This window comes from Rhinoderma darwinii, chromosome 13 (assembly GCF_050947455.1).
Source record: "Rhinoderma darwinii isolate aRhiDar2 chromosome 13, aRhiDar2.hap1, whole genome shotgun sequence".
Classification (NCBI taxonomy): domain Eukaryota; kingdom Metazoa; phylum Chordata; class Amphibia; order Anura; family Rhinodermatidae; genus Rhinoderma; species Rhinoderma darwinii.
Window position 1 is genome coordinate 42,046,758 of NC_134699.1, and position 26,656 is coordinate 42,073,413.

The 26,656-nt window shown below is 41.2% G+C and overlaps 1 protein-coding gene across 2 annotated transcripts; it reads right to left on the bottom strand.

Moving 5' to 3' along the window:
* Positions 1 to 1,180: 1,180 nt before the first annotated feature.
* TNNC2 (troponin C2, fast skeletal type) lies at positions 1,181 to 26,656 on the bottom strand. Of its 2 annotated transcripts, none has more exons than XM_075846895.1 (6): positions 26,558 to 26,656; positions 3,561 to 3,615; positions 2,447 to 2,590; positions 2,055 to 2,169; positions 1,803 to 1,939; positions 1,181 to 1,663 (listed from the first exon to the last, which is right to left on the bottom strand). In XM_075846895.1, exons 1-6 carry the CDS (start codon positions 26,558 to 26,560, stop codon positions 1,632 to 1,634), a joined length of 486 nt encoding a protein of 161 aa, XP_075703010.1. In that variant the 5' UTR covers positions 26,561 to 26,656; the 3' UTR covers positions 1,181 to 1,631. The 2 variants fall into 2 exon arrangements, with proteins under 2 accessions (XP_075703010.1, XP_075703009.1); XM_075846894.1 differs by lacking the exon at positions 26,558 to 26,656 and adding an exon at positions 4,061 to 4,140.

Consider the following 26,656-nt stretch of genomic DNA (forward strand, 5'->3'; position numbering starts at 1 on the left):
ATACATCATGTGAAGTCGAATTGAGTCAAATCATGAATTCGAGGTAATGTGAACCTGAACCAGAAAGGGGGTTCTTTTTTCATTTGCTTGTTCGAATAGTATGTAGTAATGTAGTGGACATTTTATATGTCGACAGTGGTTTTCTAAAAATTTATGAAAATGTTACGTCAAGTGGGAAAAATCATTAATTTGCTATAATTGTATCAAAAGTTTTGTAGCTGTAATATAGGTGGTTTAGATATTGGTATATTTCCCATATATGCAGCATATTACATATAAGCTAGGTAGATGCATAGACTAGGTAGAGGCATAGGTAACGTTTTCTTATCTCAAGCACATTGTATGATGTCCATGACTTTTTCTTTATAATGTTACATTTATTATTATATATTATTTTTCCATTTATTTGCCCTAAAGTATCTTTATCCTATTGATGTGAATCTTTAATTTTCAGCATGTCCTGGGAAAAGTAGTTGTACACAAGCTAGAAAATCTACCAGCTGTAATGGGAGACATATAAGACAAAGACTACTAGGTCATCTGTGCACTTCTTGATGCCAGTAGTCTGGTTATGTCCGATAATGGTCTTATACTTAAGTATGATTAAAGGAGATTTTTATAAAAAATATGTTTTTTTGCTGAAATATGAAAAAGATTAAGCTCCTTTTCTGCTCCTGTTCTAAAACCCCGGAGTATATTTCCAAGCTAGCAGTAGGCAATGAGATTCTATACAAGACACTAAAAAGGCTGTGTAACTGCAAGTTCAATATTGTATTATATGTAGTCGACCAAGTCTGTTTAAATTGTCCAGAATTAGAAAAAAATGTTCTGATAAACAGCGCCACTCTGGTCCATGGGCTATGTCTGGTATTGCAGCTCATCCCCATTTATTAGATTAGGAATGAGCTACCATACCATCCACAGCCCATGGACAAGAGTTTTGCTGTTTCTGGAAAAAAAAGCAGACCTTATATTCTAATAGGACAACCGCTTTATTATATCCAACGTAGCCATATTGAAAGGCATTTGTGTTTGGACGCAGCCCTAAGGTGACAATGAGTACGCATATAATGGCCCTTGACTTATTGGACCCATAACGCCATTCTTTCATTTGTCTACCCCTTAATAATGAACACAGAACCCAACCAACTTACACCAAAATGCAAATATTATTTGAGTCTTTTAGAAATAATTCATATTTTTATCAGTTTGCAATGCATTCGTGATGAAAAACATAGAATGAAAACAAATTATCAAGTGATGACGTTAACCTGTAATGCCCACTATGGCCAAAAGAGGCACTCATCCACTATGTACTTAGCATATTGAGGGGTTTGAATGCAGCCCAGAGCTTTAAAGGTTCACTAAGACTTTTAATGATAGTTTCAGTTTTATAAATAACATCTGAAAGTTGAAGAAATGGAGAAAGATGTAGAAAGCAGAGGATCTGGATGAAAACAACGAAAAAGATTCTCCGCAGGCAGCAAGGTGTAGATGGTGCTCATTGAGCATAGCTGTGACGTAGAGAATTGTGGGAGATGCAAGACAGAGCAGGGGGAAATTACTCCATCGAGCAGAAACGTATAATGTACAAGCTAGCGTCAAAACGCTCCAGAGGAATGTCCAACAGCTTATTGTACACCTTCCATCATCTTGAGGAACTCTGCAGATAGACAAAGACAAGTATTACAGAAGGTCATGGGCAGGGAATGTTCAATGTTGCTATGTATGGCATGACTTTAACACCATGCCAGTGTCACATGATGTCTACGTCAATTATCATAAGAGTACAGTAAACTCACCATCAAAGTCAATCTTGCCATCATTGTTCTTGTCTCCATCCTTCATGAGCTCCTCAATTTCCTCATCTGTGACACTTTCACCAGAAGATCGGAGGATCTCTGCCAGCTCTTCACCATCAATGTACCCATCAGCATTCCTAAGAGGAAACAGGAGACTCCATCAGCAAGGAGGCAGAGAGATATGGAGACACCTACACACATATGTGTCTATTTATATACTTAATGCACTGGGTAATGAAATATGATACTAACTTGTCAAAGACGCGGAAGCATTCAGCCAACTCCTCTTCACTTTTTCCTTGCGCATCCTCTTTCATCTGGCGCACCATCATGACCAAGAACTCTTCAAAGTCGATGGTACCGCTGCCTGTAAGGTGCCATAATTAATTTTTCAATTCTTTGTCCAACAGTCTTTATTTTTATTACACAAGTATATCATAGACCTCAGGTTACATCTAAACTATTAACAACAATAGGATCAGCCTGGCAAATGATTATGAGCTATCATATAAAATATATGGTCACAGAAAACACACGATTAATGTATAAAGAGTCCAAGAGTAATATGGATAGGAGATAGATAGTTTGCTAGCTTCCTTAGTAATTCTCTTGCTGATCTTTCTTCCATTTCTTCCTAAACTCACCATCTTCATCTACTTCCTCAATGATGGCATCCAACTCTTCTTTGTCTGGGGTCTGTCCAAGCATCCTCATGACAGTACCCAACTCTTTGGTGCTGATGTCACCGCCGCCATCAGTGTCAAACATGTCAAAGGCGGCCTTGAACTCTGTTGAAAGAATTAAAAAAACATGAAGATCTTTCTCCTGAGGATGGCACCACAAACACAACATGACTTCTCCAACATTCACTTGTCACATCTCTTCAGCTTCCGTTGAGATCTTTCAATCTTTGGATCGTATTCCTCCTTTCAAATAATCAACATTTTTGGTATAGATTTATCTGCACTGGTCAAACTATATTAGATCTGTTCTCCCTTCCACCAGTACGTCTCTGACTGCACAACTCTGGAGACTAAAGTCTCTTTCTTTGACAGCCACCTGTCTTTGACTGCTCCTCCAGCACATCTCAATTACTTAATTTTTTTAATCTATTTTATATGTCATTTTTGGTTTATGCCCTGATATTATTTTTTAGGACCAATATTCTTTTGACATTCTGTCTCTCCTTCAAATTCATTTTGAGTATTATTCCATAGTTTTTTTTTTTATTCCTGTCCCTTTTCCTACCTTCACACGTGCTGTTTTTGGAGCCAAACACAGGAGTGGATCCAAAATGGAGCAAAAGTATAAAGGAAGGACTTATACTTCTCTTTTTTTATCCATATGAAAAACTGCATGTGTGAACCCATCCAAGATGTCTGCAATTGTACTAACAAGTTGGATATTACATATATAATTTGTTTAGAAACCTAAGCCAATGGTCTATGTTTTGTCATAAATTGCAGAGGCTACTCTTCTGCACTAGATTTCATAATTGGCCTAACATAAGCATTCTATCAAATGTTCCGTCTCTTCTTCATTACTATGACCTCCATTTTGTAACTCTAAATATGGCCTATGAATAGTTTTTCTCTAAAGACTACGGCTTGAACATCCACACCAATTTACGAATATTACAGACTCGCACACCCAGACCCAAGCGCAATGAGACATACTTTTATGAATAACCACATATAAATATATGCCAACACAAGACTCAACTAAAAAAAAAAGTAGGCAAAGAAGATAAATACTTACCAGCGATCATTTCCTCGCTGAGGAAGGATCTTGCATCTTGCTGCTGGTCTGTGGGCTGCAAACCAAACAAATGTATGATATGAGTGCTGGTAACCACTGATAGGGTTGAACAACCATTATTAATCCATCCATTAACCTGTGTAAGAAAAATGCGCTACAGAAGAAAGAGCTACAACTCTACTCCACTCCTTCTAAGTAAGACACGGAGTGGTAAAGTAGGGCCTGCTGGTTCAGATATTTTTTTTCATATTCCTTAAGGCAATCCAAATTTTAAAAAGCAATCCAAACAATTTTATGTATCCACAGGAATTGGCATCTTAGACCAAATCTTCCGCTGCCAGATCTGATGCGAAAGTGCAAAAATCCCACCCATTCCCAAAAACCAAGGTAACAAAAAGTAAAGAAATAAAGTAATAAAAATGAAAAATAAAGCAGAGCTGGATAACTTATGCGCAAAGGTTCTTGAGCAAGGATGGTGACACCGGAAAAATGCAGACTACCTCTGCCATGGTGCCTAGGGACACAGGTCTTCGTCACAACACTATGTCCACAGATGAATGAACCCCAAGTGGCTGCTGCTGGTGCCCAGAAGATAAGAGCTGGTATAATTAGCAGACTCTTCAAGGCTCCTTATAGGGAGAGGAGCTCAGAGGGGGATTGTATTACCTCCTCACATATGAACCCCCTAAGACCGGCAGAGAAGGAGATGGTGGAAGCAGCCAAACGACTAAATATACACTCTGCAGACAGAGCAAGTTTCCCTGAAAAACACATTTAGAATTCAGCTCCGACAGCTCTCTGAAGGCCCAGAATGCCTTGTTTTCTTCATTATATGTATGATGTTACTATGCTTTTTACTCTGATCAGTGTAGACACATTTACCTAAGGTTCCCGGCAGCAACTCACCTCAATAGAAATTAATATATACTGAACGTACATGGTAATGGGGGATCAGTGATGGTAATTGTCGCCGGAAGATCTATCAGATAAAAGGTATTTGATGTCTAAGGCCAGTTTTTATTATGGCTGGTTTAGATTTCCTAAGCTCACTTAAAGAGGCTCTGTCACCACATTATAAGTGCCCTATCTCCTATATAAGGAGATCGGCGCTATAATGTAGGTGACAGCAGTGCTTTTTATTTTGAAAAACGATCTATTTTAAACCACTTTATGAGCGATTTTTAGCTTTATGTTAATGAGTTTCTTAATGCCCAAGTGGGCGTGTGTTACTTTAGACCAAGTGGGCGTTGTGGAGAGAAGTGTATGACGCTGACCAATCAGTGACCAATCAGCGTCATACACTTCTCTCCATTCATTTACACTGCACTAGCGATATAGTTATATCGTTATGTGCAGCTACGTACACAATAATGAATATACATCACTACCAGCCTGGACGTCATCTTTATTCAGAATCCTGACATGTCTGTAGCGTCTATGTGAGATTTACAGCAAGGCAAACGTAATCTCGCGAGATTAGAATGTAACCTGCCATTTCAAACGAGATTACGCTTGCCTTGCTGGAATCTCACAGAAAAGATTCAGAAGTGTCAGGATTCTGTATATACATCATGTCCAGGCTGGTAGTGATGTGTATTCATTATCAGGACACTGCAGTAATGTTAGTGTTTGTGTATGTAGCTGCACATAACGATATAACTATATCGCTAGTGCAGTGTAAATGAATGGAGAGAAGTGCATGACGCTGATTGGTCAGCATCATACACTCCTCTGTACAACGCCCACTTGGTCTAAAATAAAACACGCCCACTTGGGCATTAAAAAGCTCATTAGCATAAAGCTAAAATCGCTCATAAAGTGGTTTAAAATAGATAGTTTTTCTAAATAAAAAGCATTACTGTTACCTACATTACAGCGCCGATCTCCTTATAAAGGAAATAGGGCACTTATAATATGGTGACAGAGCCTCTTTAAGTGGGCTATAGACCGAGGAAAGATCTTTTGGCTGACAATTAAGGTGGACAATTTCCCTTTCGACATTGACGTTTAGCTCAGTTAATTCTTAAGTCTGGGAGGGAAGACGGTGAACCTCAGCCAGACACTCTAGCAAAGACTTATCTTAGCGGAGAAAACTGTATTGGACAAGAGTTTTTGACAGTGTCCATAGGTATTGGATTATCAGCAGAACCCAATGGGCAAAAATTGTCTTTAGCTTTACTATTTTCAGTAGGTGCCATCTGTATCATTTTACCAGTTCAGCTTACATTTTTTTTTTTTTTGTAATTTGCATATGCACTGAGTAGATGGATACGGTGGGAGTGGTAGTTCACAGAATGTGGCACAGGTGTAAAAATTTTAATTATTGAAAAATATGTCTATTGGATTTTGATTAGAAAAAATCTGAAAGAAAATTGCTTAGAAAAATGGATAATAAATTACTGATTTAGTCATCCAAACGAGTTGACTTTAATGTAATTTCTAAATATGCAATCAGAGAAAGAAATTTCAAATGCTTAAAAAAACAGCTTATTTGCATATATTTAAATAGATGTTTAATATTTATATAAAGTGGGATAAAAGATTGGGTGATAAGATGAGGAAACGTTCACATAATATTAACCTCGTTTTCAAGAAATATTGGTCACAGGCAATAGATATATAGGCTCTGGCCATATTAAAGAAGTTGTACAGGATTAGGGAAACATGGCTGCTTTCCAAAAACAGCACCACACCTGTCCGCAGGTTGTGTATGGTATTGCAGATCAGCTCCATTGAAGTGAATGGGGCTCAGCTGCAATGCCACAAACAACCTTCGGGCAGGTGTGGGGCTGTTTCTAAAAGAGAACAGCCATGTTTTTCTAATCCTGTACAACTCCTTTAAGGCTCTGTACAGGAGCTGAAAATTGAAAGCTATAGTTTTCCTAAACCCATAGGATGGGATCCAATCCTGTTCTCTGCACTAAATTCAGGGATCCATAATACAGCTTACCTGCATGAGCCTGTTTTATGAGACTAAAGACTCTTCCAGAAACAGTGCCCCTTTAGTCCATGAACTGGTATTGCAGCTCTACTCTAATGAATGGGGCTGAGCTGCCATACCAGACGCAGGTCATGGACTGGAGTGGTGCTGTGTCTAAAAATGTTTTCTTTAATCTGACAACTGCGTAAGGACCTGCTGTAATCTATAGATATATGGAGTTTTGGAGTCGGAGATATTTGGAGATTTCGCCACAGTAAAATGCGACTCATGTGCGAGGTCATTGGCAGGACATTTGGCCAGTCCACCACATGTCTGGATATGATATGACCAATGCTGCAAGTTATAATGTCTATGGGAAGCGTAGACCTAATCTAAATATCCAACATATTATAAATATCAACCTTGTCAATACGTCTGAATAGGATATTTGAAATGTAGAATGGAACGGAATCCAATATGCTGCAGTTTTCTAGTGGGACCTACATATATTCGTTTTTGCAGTGCTCTCTATATGACTGACATCTCTATATTCTTTTTGGGAAATGCAAGGAATGGTGGTTTCGGCTTTAAGGACTCAGCCCCATTTTTGATGTCCCTTTACGTGAAAAGAACGTTATGTTTTTACTAATCCAAGCGATTCCTACCTTGAAAGTGAAAGATAACAAAATATTCAACACAATTAACTTGCTTATACCAAGTCCTATTCATGACATAAAGGCCTAAATATAGTATCTACTGTATGTGGTCATTGATTTATTGTTAGTAACAAGTGGATATTACCATATTCAACCGGCAGAGGTCGCCTGAGTGGAGTAGGAAATGGGTGTTTATTTTTCTAGAGCTGTCATAAGAGCATGGGGTGGAGTAACAAGGACAGACAAAATAGGGTGTACAGTACAAACAGAACTTTTAATTGCTCAAGCTGATCTTTAAAAGGACTTATGAGGGCAATAGCTTTATAAATAGAATCCGGTTTCTGTAAAGGGGGATTTACACATGACGATTATCGGGCAGACGATCGTTCATATAACGCTCGTTGCCGATAATTGCCCTGTGTAAAAACGGCAGCGATCAGCAGATGAATGAGCAAACGCTCGATCATCTGCTGGTCGTATCGTTTTAAAAAAGTAAAATATTATCGTTGTCGGCAGCGCATCTTCCTGTGTAAACAGAGAGACTCGCTGCCGACATGATAATAATGTATGGGGCGAGCGATCAGAGTAACGATGCTCGTCCCCATCCATAGATCCGTGTGACAGGAGCAAGCGATGTCTCGTTGATCGGTGTCGGCCGGTGTAGAAGGGCCTTAAGACCCCGTGATCAGCTGTTATTGCCCTGGAAGCCGAGTCCAGCCATACCGATAAATGGCTGACCACATATTGCATGGATAGACTGGGTGCACTAGAGCGGGCACTCCGTTATGAGTCATAGAAGGGGTTCCTGAGCCAGAACCTTTATGACCTTAATATGCCTTAATAGAGTGTATGGACAAGGGTTGTGTTTATGAGACCACCCCTTGAAATCCCCCCAATCAGAAATGCTTAGTAAATATTAGTCCTTAAGTTGTCCACCCAGCTTTCCAGAATGGCAATTCTATTTCGATATTCAACAGTGTGGGAGTAGGGAGTGTGTCACTACATAACTAGGTGGATTTGACACTCATAGACCATGGGGACAATCCTTATTGTATAATGGGGGCCATATTAATTGTCATCCAACTTTCACAAAAGTACGTATAAGTAAAAAGAAAAGGCTAAATAGAATGCTTAACCACGTCACAGTAGGGGTGAATGTCAAAGGTGAATGTTTCCAGGTGTCCTCATAAGCAGGACTCACACACTAATATTTATAGTCCTTATTCCTATCCATATTTGTTTTGCTACAGATGAGACTAGATCCCAAACTTAAGGGGTTTTTATACAGGATGATTATCGGGCAGACGAGCGTTAATATAACGCTCATTGCCGATAATTGGCCTGTGTAAACAGGGCAGCGATCAGCAGATGAGCGAGCAAACGCTCCATCATCTGCTGGTCGTATCGTTTTAAAAAAGTAAAAGATTATTGTTGTTGACAGCACAACTCCATGTGTAAACAGGGAGCCGCGCTGCCGACAAGATAATAATGGATGGGGACGAGCGATCGGAGTAACGACCGCTTGACCCCATCCATAGTTCCATTTGACAGGAGCAAACGAGCGCCGATCAATGATGTCTCGCTGCACCGGCCGCTTATCGGCCGGTGTAAAAGGGCCTTTACAGGCACGTTGCTAACATTTGTTGTATCTTCCCTCATTCATCATTCATTCATTCATTTTAAAAAAGAGACACCATAAACGGTGATAAATTCCAATTCTCTCCTGTCTGTTACCATCGGTTTTCAATTTTTCTTTTCAACCCTTTGACACAGCCATTTTTCGTACTTAAATTTTTTCCTCCCCGCCTTCCAAAAGCCATAACTTTTATATTTTTCAGTTGATGTAGCTGCATGAGGGCTGGTTTTTTGTGGGACAAGTTGTAGTTTTTCAAGGCATTATTTAATGTTTCATATAAAGTACTGGAAAACTGAAAAAAATTATTTGTTGGGTGAAATCGGAAAAAAACAGCAAATCCACCTTGGTTTTTTGGGTTTCGTATTTACAACGTATTTTGTGTAGTAAAAACATGTTAACTTTATTCTACGGGCTGATACCATTACGGAGATACCACATTTAGATAGTTTCTTTCATGTTTTACCACTTATAAAAATAAAAAACTATTTGTTAAAAAACAAAATAGTTTTGTGTTGCCACTTTCTGAGAGCCATAACTTTTTTATTTTTCAGTAGATTTAGCCTTGTGATGGCGAGCTGTAGTTTTTATTGGTACATGCCACTCTTTGATCACTTTTTATTCCATTTTTTTGGGGTGCTAAGTTGATCAAAAAACACTAATTTGGGTGTTTTCCCAAAAAGTTTTTATGGCGTTCAAAGCGTGGGTTAAATAACATTCAGGGGCGTAACTAGGAAACACTGGGCCCCATAGCAAACTTTTGACTGGGCCCCCCTCCCCTGGGTGCCACACACAGCCCGCCCTTGTAGATAGTGCCTCCCTGTAAATAGTCCCATACAGCCCACTCCTGTAGACAGTGCTATACAGCCCCCTGTAGACAGTTCTATACAGCCCCCCACCCACCCCGTAGATGGTACTTTACAGCCTTCCCTGTAGACAGTGCTATACTTTCAAGTATCACAAAGAGGGACAATCGATGCGGTGCACAGGAGCAAATTGTTTTTTATTTTAAGGCACGCCTCTAATCCCGCCCATAGACACCCGGTTCAGCCCACACAGTATCATGCTCCCATAGTGCCCCCCACTAACTATAATGCCCCCATTGCTGCCACCATACAGTATAATGCCCCCATTCAGTATACTGACCCATAGATGTCCCATACAGTATAATGCCCACACAGATGTCTCATACAGTATAATTCCCACACAGATGCCCCATACTGTATAATGCCCACACGGATGCCCCATACAGTATAATGCCCACACAGATGCCCCCATACTGTATAATGACCACACAAATGCCCCCATGCAGTACAATGCTCAAACAAATTCCCCCATACAGAATAATGCCCCATAGCTTCCCCCATGCTGCATAGTACACCCATAGCTGCCCCATACAGTGTAATGCCCCCCATAGCTGCCCCCATAGCAGTCCCTCAGTATAATGTACCACATAGTATAATTCCCCCATAGCTGCCCCACACAGTATAATGCCCCCATAGCTGCCCCACCGTATAATGCCCCACACAGTATAATGCCCCTTCATAGCAGCCCCATACAGTATAATTCCCCCCATAGCTGCCCCCACAGTATAATGCCACCCATAGCTGTCCCACAATATAATTCCCCCCATAGCTGCCCCCACCGTATAATGCCACCCGTAGCTGCCCCCACCGTATAATGCCCCATACAGTATAAAGCCCCTCAAAGCTACCCCATACAGTATAATGCCCCCCTATAGCTGCCCCCACAGTATATTGCCCACATAGCTGCCCCTATAATATAATGCCCTCCATAGCTGCCCCCACAGGATAATTCCCCCATAGCTGTCCCCACAGTATAATGCCACCCATACAGTATAATGCGCCCCATATAGTAAAATGCCGTGTGAGGACATGTTTTTTGCGTAACGAACTGTAATTTCGATCAGAACCATTTTTAGGTACATGTGACTTTTTGATCTCTTTTTATTCCATTTTTTGCGAGGTGAAGTGACCTAACAATTGTGATTCTGGTATGGGTTATTGTTATTTTCTTTTATGGCGTTCACCGCGTGGGATAAATAACAAAATAATTTTGTAGTTCATGCCGTTACGGACGCGGAGATACCAATTATGATTTATACTTTTATTACTTTTAAAACTTTTATTTTCTTATATTTACACAACTTTATTACTTTGTCCCACTAGGGGACTTGAGGGCAGGAGGCCCTGATCGCAATTCTAATACACTGTACTACATGCGTAGTGCAGTGTATTACAGCTGTCAGCTACTCGCTGACAGCAAGCATAGTGGGTCCTGACTTTGTCAGGACCCACTAGGCTTCCGTAGATGGCATAGCCAGACGCCATTATTAGGCATCCGGTTGCCATAGCAACCATCGCCGCCCGCTATCATGTAGCGGGCCGTCGATGGTGGTTTAACCCCTAAGAAGCCGCGATCGCTATTGAACGCGGCTTCTGAGGGGTTAATCAGCGGGGACACAGCTATCGGTCCACGCTATAGGAGCTGCGGCAACTGATGTAAGAGACAGCAGCTGTCTCAGCTCCTGTATGTGTCGGGAGGACGGCCGAAATGGCCGTTCCTCCCGCGACGTACTATTCCGTTATGGAGTGCGAACGATGTGGTTACCATGACGGAATAATACGTCACTGAGCGCGAAGGGGTTAAGAATTCTAGGGTGTAACCCATCTGGTCCCGGGGCCTTATGTACATGTATTTTATTTAACTTAGCTTCCACTATATCTACATTCATCCAATTCAGTATATCAACTGATATGTTAACAGCACTGGCAGCGGCTACATCAGCTGCTCTTTCTTCTGTTGTATATACAGAGCTAAAGAACCCATTTAGTAACTCTGCCTTCTCTTGATCCCCTGTGACCAACTCCCCATTACCACTTTCTAGGGGTCCTACATGTTCAGACCTGGTCTTTTTTGCATTTATAAACTTGAAGAACTTTTTGGGATTTGTTTTACTATCCTTGACCTGCCTTTCATTTTGTATTTTTGCTGATGTTATTACCTTTTTACAGATTTTATTAAGCTCTTTATAATTTACAAAGGCTACAGCTGTACCCTCAGATTAGTATTTTTCAAATACCCTTTTTTTGTCATGTATTGCCCCTTTCACAGAAGGTGTTACCCATGTGGGGTTTAATTTTAGTCGTTTATACTTGTTACCTATAGGAATACATTTTGCACTATAATTACCCAAAGTAGATTTGAAAATCTCCCATTTATCATTTGTCCCATTGTTTGACATTAGTTCTTCCCAGTCTATAGCCTGAATTGCAGCCCTCATCCTGGAGAAATTGGCTTTCTTAAAATTAAGTGTTTTTGTCCTCCCAGCCTGTGTTTTACAGTATAGGTAAAATATAACTATATTATAATCACTGTTACCAAGGTTTTCACGAACATTGACGTTCCCAACAAGCTCTGCATTATTAGAAATGACCAGATCCAACAGAGCTTAACCTCTAGTCGGGTCTTCCACAAACTGGCCCATAAAATGTTCCTGCAACAGGTTGAGGAAATGTCTCCCCTTTGCAGTTGAAGTCGAACCATGACACCAATTAATATCCCGGTAATTAAAATCTCCCATTATCACTACTGTACCTGCCTGTGCTGCCCACTCCATCTGTTTATATAGCTGACCTTCAATCTCCTCAGTTATATTGGGGGGGGGGGGGGGGGGTCTATAGATTACACCAAAAGTAATTTTTTCAGTGTTTACCTCCCTTTGTAATTCCACCCACAAGGTTTCAACCTCCTCACACTCTTCACCCTCTATTGTCTCTCACACTTGCCTTCATATCACTTCTCACATACAGACATACACAACCACCTTCATATCACTTCTCACATACAGACACACACACCACCGCCTTTCCTATTTGTCCTGTCTTTCCGGATAAGTGTAAAACCCTGTAGATTTACAGCCCAGTCATGTGAAGAGTCCGGCCATGTTTCAGCAACACCAACTATATCTATATTTTCCTCCAGTATCAAGGCCTCCAGCTCACCCATTTTGCTTGCTAGACTTCTGGCATTTGTGAACATACACTTTAACTTGCCTTTCAATTTTTCACTTTCAGTATCAGAAATGTGATTATTTGACATTATTTGGGCATTTTTGTTTTCATTGCTGTTTTGTAACAAAAGGATCTCCTTATCATGTTGTCTAGTCCTCTCCCTTTTGCCATAGTGATCAATAGCATCTGCGTCCAAAGGACGCAGACACTATTGAATGTGGCATCGCTACCGCTGTAGCAGCCTTAGCGGCTGCTAGCGGAGCCTCTGGGCATGGGTAGCCCCATGACGGCTGGCAGCACGGGCCCCCAGATGCTGTGGGCCCCGTAGCCTATGGCTGCTACAGCGGTAGTTAAGCCACTGATAACATTATATTGTTATAGTTCGGACTTTTACGGATGCGGCGAAACCAGTTCTAGAACAGGGCCTCCTGTCCACCATCCTACATTCTGCTGCAGTCGCCGGGCTCCGGCCACTGCATGAACAGGTGGCCGGGTTTTCCGGAAACAGCCTTGCGCATTTTTCTAAGCTGTTTCAGGAACTCCCATAGAAATAAATTAAAGTTACAGAAACAGCGTAGCAAAACAAGCCACACTGTTTCCGTAGCTCCCGAGTTTCGGAACCAGCGTAGCTCGCTGTGCTAAGGTGTTACCGTAACTCCCGTTAATAGTGTAGCATAACACGCTCGACTGTTTTCAGAAAACCCGACCACCTTGTCAGGCAGTGACCAGAGCCTGGCGACAGCGGCAGAAGGTAGTACAGGGGTCAGCGTATCCAGTTCTAGAGATAGGTGTGGGTAAGTGGTGGGACCTACATGTGTGACATATTCTGTGGATGTGCTGTAAAAGTCAGAGATGAGTATACCCTCTATACACTTAGTTTGGAAAAAGTATGCTGCAAAAAAAAAAAATGACTGCAAAACCACAGATAATAACATTGTAATGTATTCAATTCAGTTCAATAACAATTTGACTCCTGCTAATAAATGAGGTTTCCATTTCATGTAGTTATTCAGATGCATCATTCAGTATTTGCTCACTATTACTTGCCATACGCTTACCAGACCTAAAACCGCATTTAATTTTGTGTGGACAGATCATGTTGGATCGCTGAATTGTGCGATTACACTGCAGTACCTATTTACAAACTCTAGGTGGCGATATATGTTTTCCCAATTGTCCGCAACATAACTTTGTGTCTGCTAGAGTACATTGTGACAATATAATGACATTTTTCTATTCCTAATCCTATAATGTCACGTTATAACGTTGTCTTCTGCCCCAAAATAGTTAACTCTTTATGCTGCTGCCTTTACACCTCCTTTTTTCTGTGGGGTTTTTTTTCTGTAAAAACGCCATGTATTTCAAGTATTTTTTACAAACAGTTCTTGTGGCTTTTTTTTTTTGGGGCATTTTTCGAAACCGATAGAGAAGCCTATGGAAAAAACGGCAGAAAAAATTCAATACCTGAAAAAAATGCCACTAACCCAAAAAAAACAAAACGCCAAAAGGCCAGAAAAACGCCTCAAACAGGGTTGTAGTTCTCTCATATTTCATTATAAACTTTCAGCTAACATCAGTCCACAGCATGTTTGGCCAGAAAAGCGGTTTTACCCCCAAAAACCCTAGGTGTGAAACTAGTTTAAATCTAGCCAAAGTGAAAACAGAATACCACTAAAGAAATGTATGTAAATCATGAATAAACATAACAATATTTATCTAGAAATATTTATTGCAAAAGAAAATGGCTACTGCTACAATGTAAACCACTAGGAGGCAACACAGTCATACAGCGTCTGTATCTAGGACCATTAAGGCTTCCCACACACGAGCATGTTTGGTCCGTGATATACGGTCTGTACGTCGGACGCATTTCCCGGACCAAACACACTGCAGGGGGCCGGGCTCCTAGCATCATAGTTATCTATGATGGCCCTTGAAAACAGCTCCGTATTTTTAGAAGTTTATATTTCTAATGATTTGGTACCTAAATTGGTTGCGACGGTGGACATAGCCTTTAAAGTTAGGCTTTGTCCACCTTTGCATCACTAGTGAGAACCAACTGCTGGAAACCTCCCCAATCCGCAGAACAGGTGTACCTGGTTCCTATCTCTCTGCAGAGGGGGAACACACATTTGTGGTCAAGCTACATCAAAGACTATGAAATATACAGAAGCAACCTACTAAGTATACTTGGGTTGTTTCTGTATATCCCTTAGACTTAAATAGCGAGTGACCACCTCTTCAGACATAGTAGGATATGCCATTTATGCCTAAGGCTGGGTTCACTTCCGGTTGGAAGTTTGGGGCAGATTTTCCTCTGCCTGCACGCCGATTTCCGTGGCGTTTTCCGCCCGCGGCCATTGAGCACCGCGGTCATAAAATGCAGCGAAATACGCTTTCTCTGCCTCCCATTGATGTCAAAGGGAGGTCAGAGGCGTAAACGGCCGAAGATAGGGCATGTCAATGGAAGGCATTTTCAACCATTTTTTTGCGCGTTTTGCGGCGCGATTTCCGAGGTAAAAAAACTTGACAAAAAACTCTGTCTGAACTAATATGCCTAGAATGTCTCTAGTAGTATAAATAAACATATAGTAATAATCTAATTTTGATATGTGAGAGCATAGTATTCTGTGCTGCATCCTGATCTGTGTCTATTATTGATCTCAGTAGAGTTCCTGAGGGAGGGCAACCTTTCTAGCATGGATGACACAAATAGATATATAGCATGGGCGAAACTGCCAACTGACACCCATTACTCTGCAAGTGACTCACATGTTGGCGTCCCTATAAACCCTGCTGTTATATAACACCTAGGCCTCCTATGATCTGGATACCCTGTTGCGCATTAGAAATAGATATAGACACTTCATAACCAGATCCATTTTCTGGTAATAACATCTTCTTTCCTAACCGGTCTCCTCCGTTACAGCCCAAGTAATAATCTTGTACATAACTTAGGCTGAGTTTTCACACTTAGGCCTAATTCACATGAGCGCGTTAAACGTCTGTGGGACGGCCGTTGAAACAGCGGCCGTCCCAAGGACCTATGTAATTCAATGGACCGTGTGAAGGGTCTGGGAAAATAGGACATGTCCGTTCTTTTTACGCATCACGCATCGCTCCATAGACTCTCAACTATGGGGGACGCGAGACATCGCCTCCCGCAGCGCCGAGCAGAAGTGCACCTCGGCCGTAAAAAACTGTCGTTTTTCACGTCCGAGGTGCGAAACGCTCATGTAAATAAGGCCTTAGGGTATGATTACACGGAGTGTTTTCAGATGTTTTTTGTGCCATTAAACGTCCCGAAAAACGGCTGAAAAATCGGAAGCAGAACACTTCCAAACATCTGCCCATTGATTTCAATGGGAAAAACGTTGTTCTGTTCCGACGGGGCGTTTTTTACGCGGCCATTTTTCAAAACGGACGCATAAAAAAAAGAATTGCATGTCACTTCTTCAGCTGTTTTTGGAGCCGTTTTTCATAGACTCTATAGAAAAACAGCTCCAAAAACAGCTGTTAGAAACACAGCGAAAAAACGCGACTTTGATTAAAAACAGTCTGAAAATCAGGAGCTATTTTCCCTTGAAAACATCTCCGTATTTTGACGTTTTTTTTATTTTTATTTGTGCACATACCCTAAGAATTTCCCTCCCAATCAAAAGGACAACCAGATTTATAAGGCCTCATGCACACGACCGTAGCCATGTGCACGCCCGTCATTTTCGGTTGTGTCACCCGCGAGCCGCCCGCAAATCGCGGGCCGTGCACATGGCTGCGTCCATTATTTCCTATGAGCCTGGACCGCAGAACACAGCTGTAATAAGACATGTCCGTTCTTTCTGCGGTCCGGGCTCCTGAGCCATGCACGGACTGTGGAAACCATATGTATGCAAATACTTCCAGTTGTTCTCACAATAGAGATTTGTGAGATATAGTGGGCAGATATTTATCAGCATAAAATGGCTGATAACAGGAAACAATAGATGACATGCAGTTAAACCAGACTTTATACTAGCGTCCCTTGTATAACTACTATTTATTTTTAGACGTACAGGGTTTTATAGGCTTCTGCCTATATACTATTTGGAGCGCTTGTAACATATGTCCCTGGCCAGTCCCTAGGTTAATAATATAATAGACTTAAGAAGAGCCCCAGTCTCCTTATTCCCAACTATAAATAGGAGAAGGAGCAGACACCTGTTATTCCTCAGCCTTGTGTACAAATCAGCTGTTCAGCACTAGGAATAGAAGTGACAGACATAAAATGCCCCCATCATCCAAATCCCTGCCCCTAACCCATCCTACACAAACATCAAAGCACCAAGCAGATGGCACGATATCATGGCGGGGCTATCAGATTGCTGTTAGTATGTACATGGACGTAGAAGAAGACTTAACGGTAGGATTCCGGCTGTCAGTGTGATGGTATACTCCATGTGTCCTAGCCAGAAGTTCTTCATCCGCTTTGCTGTCAGTGAGAGGGTTAATGTGCGCTTGAACTGGGAGTGATATAATTAAAGGGCATTTTTGGGGCTTATACATTTTCATTATGGTGTGCCCGCCTTTATGTGGTTCACACCAGTCGCTACTCCCGTAACTGTGTGTCCGCTTTGGTTTCTCTTTGTGTGGTCCTATTTTTTTGTGTGGTCCTATTTTTTTGTGCATGTAAATATAGAATTCACTGATCTCACTTTTCAGACCTCAGTCTTCGCTAGTCGTCCTGTATAATGTGAAAATCTCCACATCTGTCCTATTTCTCAGGCTGCGTATACACATAGAACAGTTTTTAGCACGATCTTTCCAATGTAGAAGAATAGCAGCTACAGTGTGTAGATGAGAACTGAATTTAGTAACTCCATTCCAACAAATAGCAAGGGTTTATTTGTAACAGGGGGAACAATATGTCTTGTTCCCATCCTAGAAAAATATAACTGTGTGTAAATCAGTGATTTAGATGGTTATTCCCATCTAAGACATTCTTGGCATATCCACGGGATATACAATAACTGTCTGATAGATGAAGGTCCCAACATAGTCCCCCATACAGGTGCGGGTCCCGGAATTGTGCTCTTAAAAATACAGATAACATTTTCAAAAACGATATTAAGACATACAGTAAACATAAAGCAACATCAAGTGAAAGTACGATGCACAGACTGAGCTTTCTAGTTCGTCTCTATAGTTAAAAAGGACACGAGTGTTGGGCCAGCCTATCGTTTTCTTGCTATATTGATGAAGAATAAGCAAAAAACAAAAACTAGGTGAGGCAGGCGCCAATCTGTTCTCAAATGGGGGGGGGGGGGATTCCTTCCAGACTTCAAATATGACGAGCAGAATAAATCCTCGGATCTACTACTAATGTCAAGCGCTTCTAGTAACGTCGTGTTTTTACAGAAAAGCATCCAAACTCATTTTAACTTAGATTTAGGCTATGTTCACACGCTTAGCAAAAAACATGTGAAAATACGGAGCTGTTTTCAAGGGAAAACAGCTCCTGATTTTCAGACGTTTTTTAAGCCACTGCCGTTTTTCGCTGCATTTTTTACGGCCGTTTGTGGAGCTGTTTTTCTATAGAGTCAATGAAAAATGGCTTGATTAAAAACGTCTGAAAATCGGGAGCTGTTTTCCCTTGAAAACCGCTCCGTATTTTGAGACGTTTTTGATTTTGTGTGGGAACATACCCTAACTTCACTTTCAGAAAACTTTTGATATGTCACAGAGACATATCAAAAGATTGGATCAATGGTGGCATGGCCGGCATCAGCACACGGAAAACCCGGGCAGGTGCCGCGGCCCACTCCACTTGGGGGGGCTTCATTCGACCACCGGGTGCTGACACTGCCGTAAGAAGGAGAGGAGTACCAAGCAGAGCGCCAGCGCCTAAGGGCCCCTATTGCCACACCGCGCTGGTCCTGTTTTTAACTGAATCTGTGTCCGGGGGCATAAACAGGGCCTAACGTCTATATGGGGGCACAAAGTGACGTTTTTTGCCATTTTACTGCCGCGTGAGTTCCCCCCGTAAAGGGGCCCACTCAGTCTGTTTTGCCCCAGGGCCCACATAAACCTGGAGCCGGCCCTAAATGGGGGTCCGGGTGCTGAGACCCCAAGCATCGCTGAAACTAAGGTGCAGAAGCACTTAGCTGAGCGCTGTGCACCATGGACTGTGATTGACGATCCGCGTTAGGCTAAAGATGGGCTCAGAGACTTTCTATGTGAATCAATCTTCAGACTGACGAGGAGAGTCAATCACAGCTGAAGGGGCAGAGCGGCAGTGCTTCTGCCCATTAGTTTTAGTGATGGTGGGGTCTCAGCACCCGGACCCCCATATGTCTCTATAACATATCAAAAGTTTTCTTAGTACAGATACTATTTGCACAGAATCTGCAAAAGTAGAAGCAATGAATTTTAACCGGGAAAAATCTGATGATTAACCCTTCCCGCCGCAGCCATTTTTCGGATTTTCACTTTCGTTTTTTCCTCCCCACCTTCCAAAATCCAGAACTTTTTAATTTTCCATCAAAATTGCCATACGAGTGCTTGTTTTTTTCGGGACGATTTGTAGATTTTGTAGATTTTCACGGCATCATTTATTGTACCATATAATGTTGTGGGAAACTGTAAAAAAAATATTTGTGGAGTGGAATAGGGAAAAAAAAACCGCTATTCCTCAATGTTTTGGGGAGTTTTGTTTTTACGGCGTTCACCGTGCGGTAAAAACGGCATGTTAATTAATCATCAATACGATTAAAGCTATACCAAATTTATATCGGTTTTTTTATGTTTTACTACTTTTACAAAGAAAAAAATGATTGTTAAAAATAAAATTTGAGTTTTGTCGCCACATGAGAGCCATAACTTTTTTATTTTGGTGTGATGGCTTATTTTTTGCGGGGCGAGCTGTAGTTTCTATTGGTACCATTTTGGGGTACATGATACTTTTTGATCACTTTTTATTCTATTTTTTGTGGGAGATGAACTGACCAAAAAACAGCAATTTTGGCATTTTAAATTTTTTACAGTGTTCACCGTGCGGACTAAATAATGATATATTGTAACAGTTCAGACTTTTACGGACGCGTCTATACCTGTTATGTTAATTTTTTCATTTTATTACTTTTTTTTTAGTGCTTGAGGTAAAATGGGAAAAGGTTTCTTTTTAACTTTTAATTTTTTTAATGAATTTTTTTATTTATTTAAAAAACTTTATTTTACTGCTTTTCACTTTTTTTTTTACTTGTCCCCCTGGGGGAACTTGAAACAGCGATTGTTGGATCGCTCGCACGATATACTGCAGTAATATATTGTAGTATATTGTGATACTGACAGTCTCTTATGAATCCCTGCTTCATATGAGTGCAAAGATGGCGGACTTGGGGACCATCATCAGGCCCCCAGGCTGCCATGCCAACAAACAGCGCCACCCGTTGGAACGTTACAGGGGGTCGCCCCCTTGTTTCTAGTAATTTAAATGCCGCGGTTGCTATTGACAGCAGTATTTAACGTGTTAAACGAATGGGATCGAGCTCCAGTGGGATCCCGCTCATTACCCTGAAGTGTCGGCTGCAACACACAGCAGACAGGCTTGCTCTATTGAGCGGGCTCAGCCCATGAGCCCGCTCCATACTCCCCCATATGACGTGCGCCGTATATATACGGCGGATATCAGGATGGGGTTAATAATAATAATAATAATAATATTATAGCCAGGAAGTTGTGAAGGTCTATAAGGTCTTCTTTTCTATCTTTTTTTGGTTTAGGTCCCGTTCCTAGTTTTGGCTTGAAAAATACTGTCTAAATCTGTAGCAAATCTGCATTGTGTGTACAGGGTCCTAGGCCCGTTGCAGATTTGTTGCTGATTTTCAGTCCGGATTAATGGGCTGAAAATCTGCAACTAAAAAATTTGCATCCGCATGATGCTGAACATTTTCTGCACAGATATCAGAGTATTCTGCATATATTCAAATCCGCACCCTGCTCATTCTGTTCTGGATGTTCACTGCAGATTTCACCCATAGCAAAACCACAGCAAAATCTGCATGCAAGGGTATGTTCACACGTAGAGTCAAAAACATCTCAAAATACAGAGCTGTTTTCAAGGGCAACTCGCGTTTTTCGCTGCGTTTTCGCTGCGTTTTCTACGGCCGTTTTTGGAGCTGTTTTCATTGGAGTCTATGAGAAAACGGCTCCAAAAACGTCCCAAGAAGTGACCTGCACTTCTTTTGACGAGGCTGTAATTTTACGAGCCGTCTTTTGACAGCGACGCGTAAAATGACAGGTCGTCGGCACAGAACATCGTAAAGCCCATTGAAAGTAATGGGCAGATGTTTGCCGACTTATTGGAGCCGTCTTTTGAGACGTAATTCGAGGTGTAAAACGCCTCCAATACGTCTGAAAATAGGTCGTGTGAACCCAGCCTAATACGTGCAGATTTTGCTGCAGAACTTCTGTGAAAATGCTGTGGAAAATCTGAAACAAATCCATTACGAGATTATGCGCTCAGGGGAGATTCACAGGCGGCAGATTTTGTTTCAGAAATTTCTGCAACTGAAAGTCCGTTCCATTCCTTAGAATGTGGTTGTTACTGAAGGTGGAGCATGGATTTCTGCAAGTTCCATTCACAAGAATGGAACAGATTTTGGATTCAGTGCTGCAGAAAGCAGAGCGAAGTATAAAAACCGCACTGGCGTAGCCATAGCGACGTGTCCCTGCTCCCCACTGCGTCCGGCCTTCTGTGATGTCGCAGCCGAGTGAAAAGGAGCCATCGCTAAGGCAACGCCAGTGAGGTAGTATTGACTTTTTGATTAAATTTAAACAGTAAAATGGATTTCTTTTTTTTTTTTCAGCTTTGCGATTTTTGGGACAGATTAAAAATCTGTATCGCAGGTCAATTTATGTACGTTTTCTCAGCGGATTTTTTTCCATAGTGTGTGGATGATCTTTTTCAAATCATTTCCACTATGCTGCTACTGCAAAACCCTTCAGATTTTCCATCCAGAAATCCGCCCTGTGTGAACATGGTCTCAGAGCTTTTACTGCTCCATTGATTCACAAAGCTCCCACATGTATACTAGATCATTAGATCCAATAACCCCAGTGTGTGTGTGTGTGTGATAGGGAAGGGACTGATATGAGTAATTATAATTTGTGCATACATGATGTTTGCTACATTTATTAACTGTTTTAGACACTTTTTATGCCTCGATCAACAAGTGGGCGTGGCTTAGAGGAAAAGGGGTATGCCACATTGCGCCAAAAATTTGGCAGAAAAAAGTTGATCTAAAGCAAGCCAACCAAGATGTGCCATAAGGTTAGACAAAAGTGTCTGAAGATGTGCCAAATTTATCATAATGCATGAGCCACTGTAATAAATTTGATGCATCTAGTCTAGTTCTCAGCTGCCTAAATTTAAGACAGTAATAATAAATGTGCCCCAATATTCCCATCGAGAAAGATCAACAACAGTAAATTGTTATAAACATGCCTGGAATAGACATAAGTTCAACCTAGGATAAACAAAACAATCTAAAACATATAACCTAAAGAAAAACAAAAATAAAAGGAACAAAAAGCATACAAAATTGAATTAAAAAAAAATCAAGAGCATACTAAATGGACTTTATGGTCTTTTTCTGGCATCACTAATCGACGTTTCTATACTTCTGAATAAAAAAATAATACAGCATGGTGAAGCGTAGCATTGCCATCTATCCTCCAGATGCATCATCGTGTGGCCTGGTTTATAGGGTATTTAGCTGTGCAAAGATAAATCCCATTAAACGGACTCACCTTTAAACATATGCATTTGTCTCTGCACTGGAAGTGATGTGTCACTGCGGTGGACAAGGTCCAGAAGTAGGGGGTGCAAGGGGCTGTAAAATGCAGCTGTGCTACTTGGAAAGCGTGAAGAGGTCTGAGTGGAAAATGATATCTCCTAGAACATTCACACGGAACCATCAGCTTCTCACAACACATTCACATGTATTTCTCACCAGCTTTCACCCATACACCCACCAACCATTAATCTCACCTGTGAATGATACCAACCTCATCAACAGTGACCTGTGAATCAGGGCACAACGTCAGTCACCTTTCTGCCAAGTTCAGTGGTGCGGGTTAGTCACATTGTTTTTTTTTAATAAGAATAGTGGGTAAGGTTACAATAAATGGGAAAATACTTATCTACTATCAGGTCCACACTGTGTTTTGAGGCTTCCATTGGAGGTATATGTTGGGAGTATTTGCCGACGCATACCTCCGACAGAAGCCTCTGACATATGTCACTCTATAAGCTTCATTATAAAAAAAAACCTGCATACAAAGTGGTATATCAATCCCGGGCATACCTCTAAAAAATAAGCCAAAATGACACTCTTTTTGGTTAATAGATAGATACGTTTGGTGTATATGTTGAATATAGATGTAAACAGATCCGAACTCCAATTTTAGGATCCTGTTACCATTACTAGACACAGCTTGACTGGATGATGCTGGTGATTGTAGTTCCACACAAGCTGGGGATATATAGGTGGCCTAAAGCTCCAAGCACGCAGCGGAGCAGTATGGTGCCCCCATACAGCACTGTATAATGTCGATATTTGTCCATAGAAACAAAGTTTTTAAAGCAGAATACCTCCATTCATAGAGTGTCCAAAGGAGCATGTCCCGATTTTTGTTCTGTTGAATTCATATGGAATTCCACTGAAAAAACCTCTGTATGAAAGCGGAGGCATATGGTGGTACAGTAGGGTCCCATAGACTTTAATGGGTACTGTATTGTGTCTCCGTTATACAAAGCCATATTACGACCATGTGCATGAGTCCTTACTAACTGGAACATCATGCGTGTTTGTTTGATGTGTTTTTCTCCTGTACTCTGTACCCAAATTCTCTATCAATAAGAAATAAATTAATAAGAACAAGAAATAGCGCAGCATGCTGCACTATTTTTTCCAGTAAAACGACGGACACCCTCACGAAACCCAATGGAAACCATTAAAGTCAATGGTTTCTGTGGGGCGCCTTTAGTGTCCCTGATGCAATGGCTCCGGCACCTTTGTTTTTTCATTCTTCTGTTCCTATAACGGAACAGAAGAACAGAAAAACTTAGCGCAGATGTGAACGATACTTTTTACAATATGTCAAGATACCAATTCAATACAATCTCGCGCCATCCACTAACCCCTTAACGACTGGTGTATAGCCTTCTTACGTCGGCCGTTTGGGGCAGTTCTAATGAAGCCCTGCCATTTCACGTTGGCACTTCAGAAGAAGTTTCCCCGCATCGTGCGGGGTGCTCCTGAAGTCCGGGCTGTTGCTAACAGCCTCAGGCTTCAGGGCAATGATCGGAGACCACTAGTAGTAGTCTCCAATTATATTTAACCCCTTAGATGCGGCGCTCAATAGCGAGCACCGCATCTGAGTGGTTTTAGAGGGAGGGGGCTCCCCCTCTCACCCCACCGGCATCCCGCGTGCATCGCCAGGTGCTGATGGTTTCTATGAATATGACTAACATATGCCTGTCAGTTTTACACTGACAGGCAATAATACACTGCAATACCGAAGTATTGCAGTGTATTATAATAGCGATCAAAAGATTGTACAGTGATGTCCCCTAGTGGGACTAAAAAAAAAGTTTCATAAAGTTTGAAATAAATAAAAGTCCCAAGAAAAAAAAAACTTTTTCCCCATACAAAATACTTTATTATGAAAAAAAGTAAAAAGTTACTTATATTTGGTATCGCCGCGTCCGTAACAAACCCAACTATGAAACACCGTAAAAAATATAGTAAACAATGTCAGAATTGTAACGACCCGCCGAACAAAGTTATTATGTTATTTGTACCACACGGTAAACAGTGTAAAATTAAGACGCAAAAAAGAATGGCGAAATTTCAGGTTTTTTCCAGTACCCTACTAAAAAAGTTAATCAATAAATTATATGTACTCCAAAATGGTGCTATAGAAAAATACAACTTGTCCCGCAAAAAAAAACCTCCCTATACAGCTATGTGACGATGGAAAAACTTAAAAAATTGCTTGGCCATTAAGGTTTAAAATACCTTCGGTATTAAAAAAAGCTTTTACCTTAACATAGGCGTCTATGGGTGATGGATAGGCAACAGATGAACATTGGATGGCATCCATCAGAGGCATTCATCACAGCCATCCAGTAAAAATAAACATACGTTAAGTGTATACTTTTTTTTAACTTGGGAGTCTATGGGTGACGGATGGCATCTGTCAGAGGCATCCTTTCGAGGTTTACCTTTTTTACATGTTTGTTTAACATCTTGCACTACACATCTCAGGATGTCCGGTCTGGAGACAAATTAAGGGAGAGCATATATGTATATGAGCCAAATAGAGAACGGGGACCAGGGCATGCTCTGTAGAACAGAATATGTTGGTGCTATATAAATAATGGGATTATACCCTCCTTTTTTTATGCACCCCCCCCCCCCCCCCCGTTCCATGATAGTCATAGTGTACATAAACAGCCACACCAAGCCTACCCATGTGTTAGTAGCCGGTCACTTTTATTACATATTCTTCACTACTTTCTAATCACTATAATCAATAGTCTCTAGCTGCAAGTACACATCAAGACGGCAGCTGGGTGCAAATACATGTTACATTACCAAGTGTGACCCCAATATGATTATGCCAGTGCTTTTCACCCAATATTTCTATGAGCAAAATCAAGTGGTTAAGATGAAGTATATGTAGCATTAATATGTGTTGTTCTATATCCACTCTTCATCTACTATAGCACAGTCCTCCCGTCACCCTTATCTCTTCATGCATTATGTATGTAATGCAAACTGGGCACCACACCACCTGCAAAAATCCCCCATACCACATCTCCGCTATCACTCCTCACTATGTAGCCCACACAGGCAGTGCCATCAATAAGCCTAGAATCCCATGTCGGCTCTACAGATGCATCAGAATGGAAAGCAGAGCAGAGTTTGTCAGTTGAAACAAAACATTGTGATATTTACAGTTTTTTAATGAACTCCAGGTAATCCTACAGAGTTTTTTTTAGTATGTTATCATATGATGCGGCACTAAAGTGTTATCTTGGACGTTCCCTTGTGCAGTCTGAATTCAGTCGCTTCTGCTTTTTAATGAAAAAAAAAGTCCTGATGTAGCATATCTGCACATTTTTTTTCATTATCAAGCAGAAGCGACGAAATTTGTAAGTAAACAGTACAGTGGAAAACATCAATATATCATATCCCTGAATGCACGAGGCGTCTAAAAACACAATGACAGTAGATAAAGCAAATCCTCCTATAATCCATAAACTCGCTCTCGGGAACACTGGGACTTCAAATCGCACTGTATTAGTCAGGAAATCATTTCCATCTGAGACACAGTTGCTTTTCTATAAAGGTCAGCTGGATGGGAAATAATTAGTGAATACCATTCCCTCTAGGAATATCCGTAACATGGGAGAACATTTTACCGTATTCGATATACATGAGGAATGGTATATAGACAGTGTGACCCTCGCTGCTCAGTGTGACCCTGGATAATAGGTGACAACTGATTTCCATCTTTCACTCTCCGGGACTTTCTTGATGACGAGAGTTATTTCAGCAATGACTAATGACTAAGACCATGGGTACTATTCATTACTGCAAGGCATGTAACTGTACACACCGGTGCCATCTTTTAAACCAGTAAGTCACCCCCTACCACTCCAGCATTGATTTCACAAAGGTACAATCCAAAGGTCTCGGATTACTTACCATCTTGGTGGGTCACCCCAAAGCCTGCGAAGAAAAAGTACAGGCAGGAGGCGTCTGCTAGCTCCTCAGTACAGACACCCAAAGATTTCTCTATAAAGA

Coding starts and splice junctions, on each gene's coding strand:
- TNNC2 (XM_075846894.1), bottom strand. Junction 2,170..2,446: donor TGAGGAAGTAGATGAAGATG/GTGAGTTTAGGA, acceptor GGCACCTTACAG/GCAGCGGTACCATCGACTTT. Junction 1,940..2,054: donor TGCTTCCGCGTCTTTGACAA/GTTAGTATCATA, acceptor GTTTCCTCTTAG/GAATGCTGATGGGTACATTG.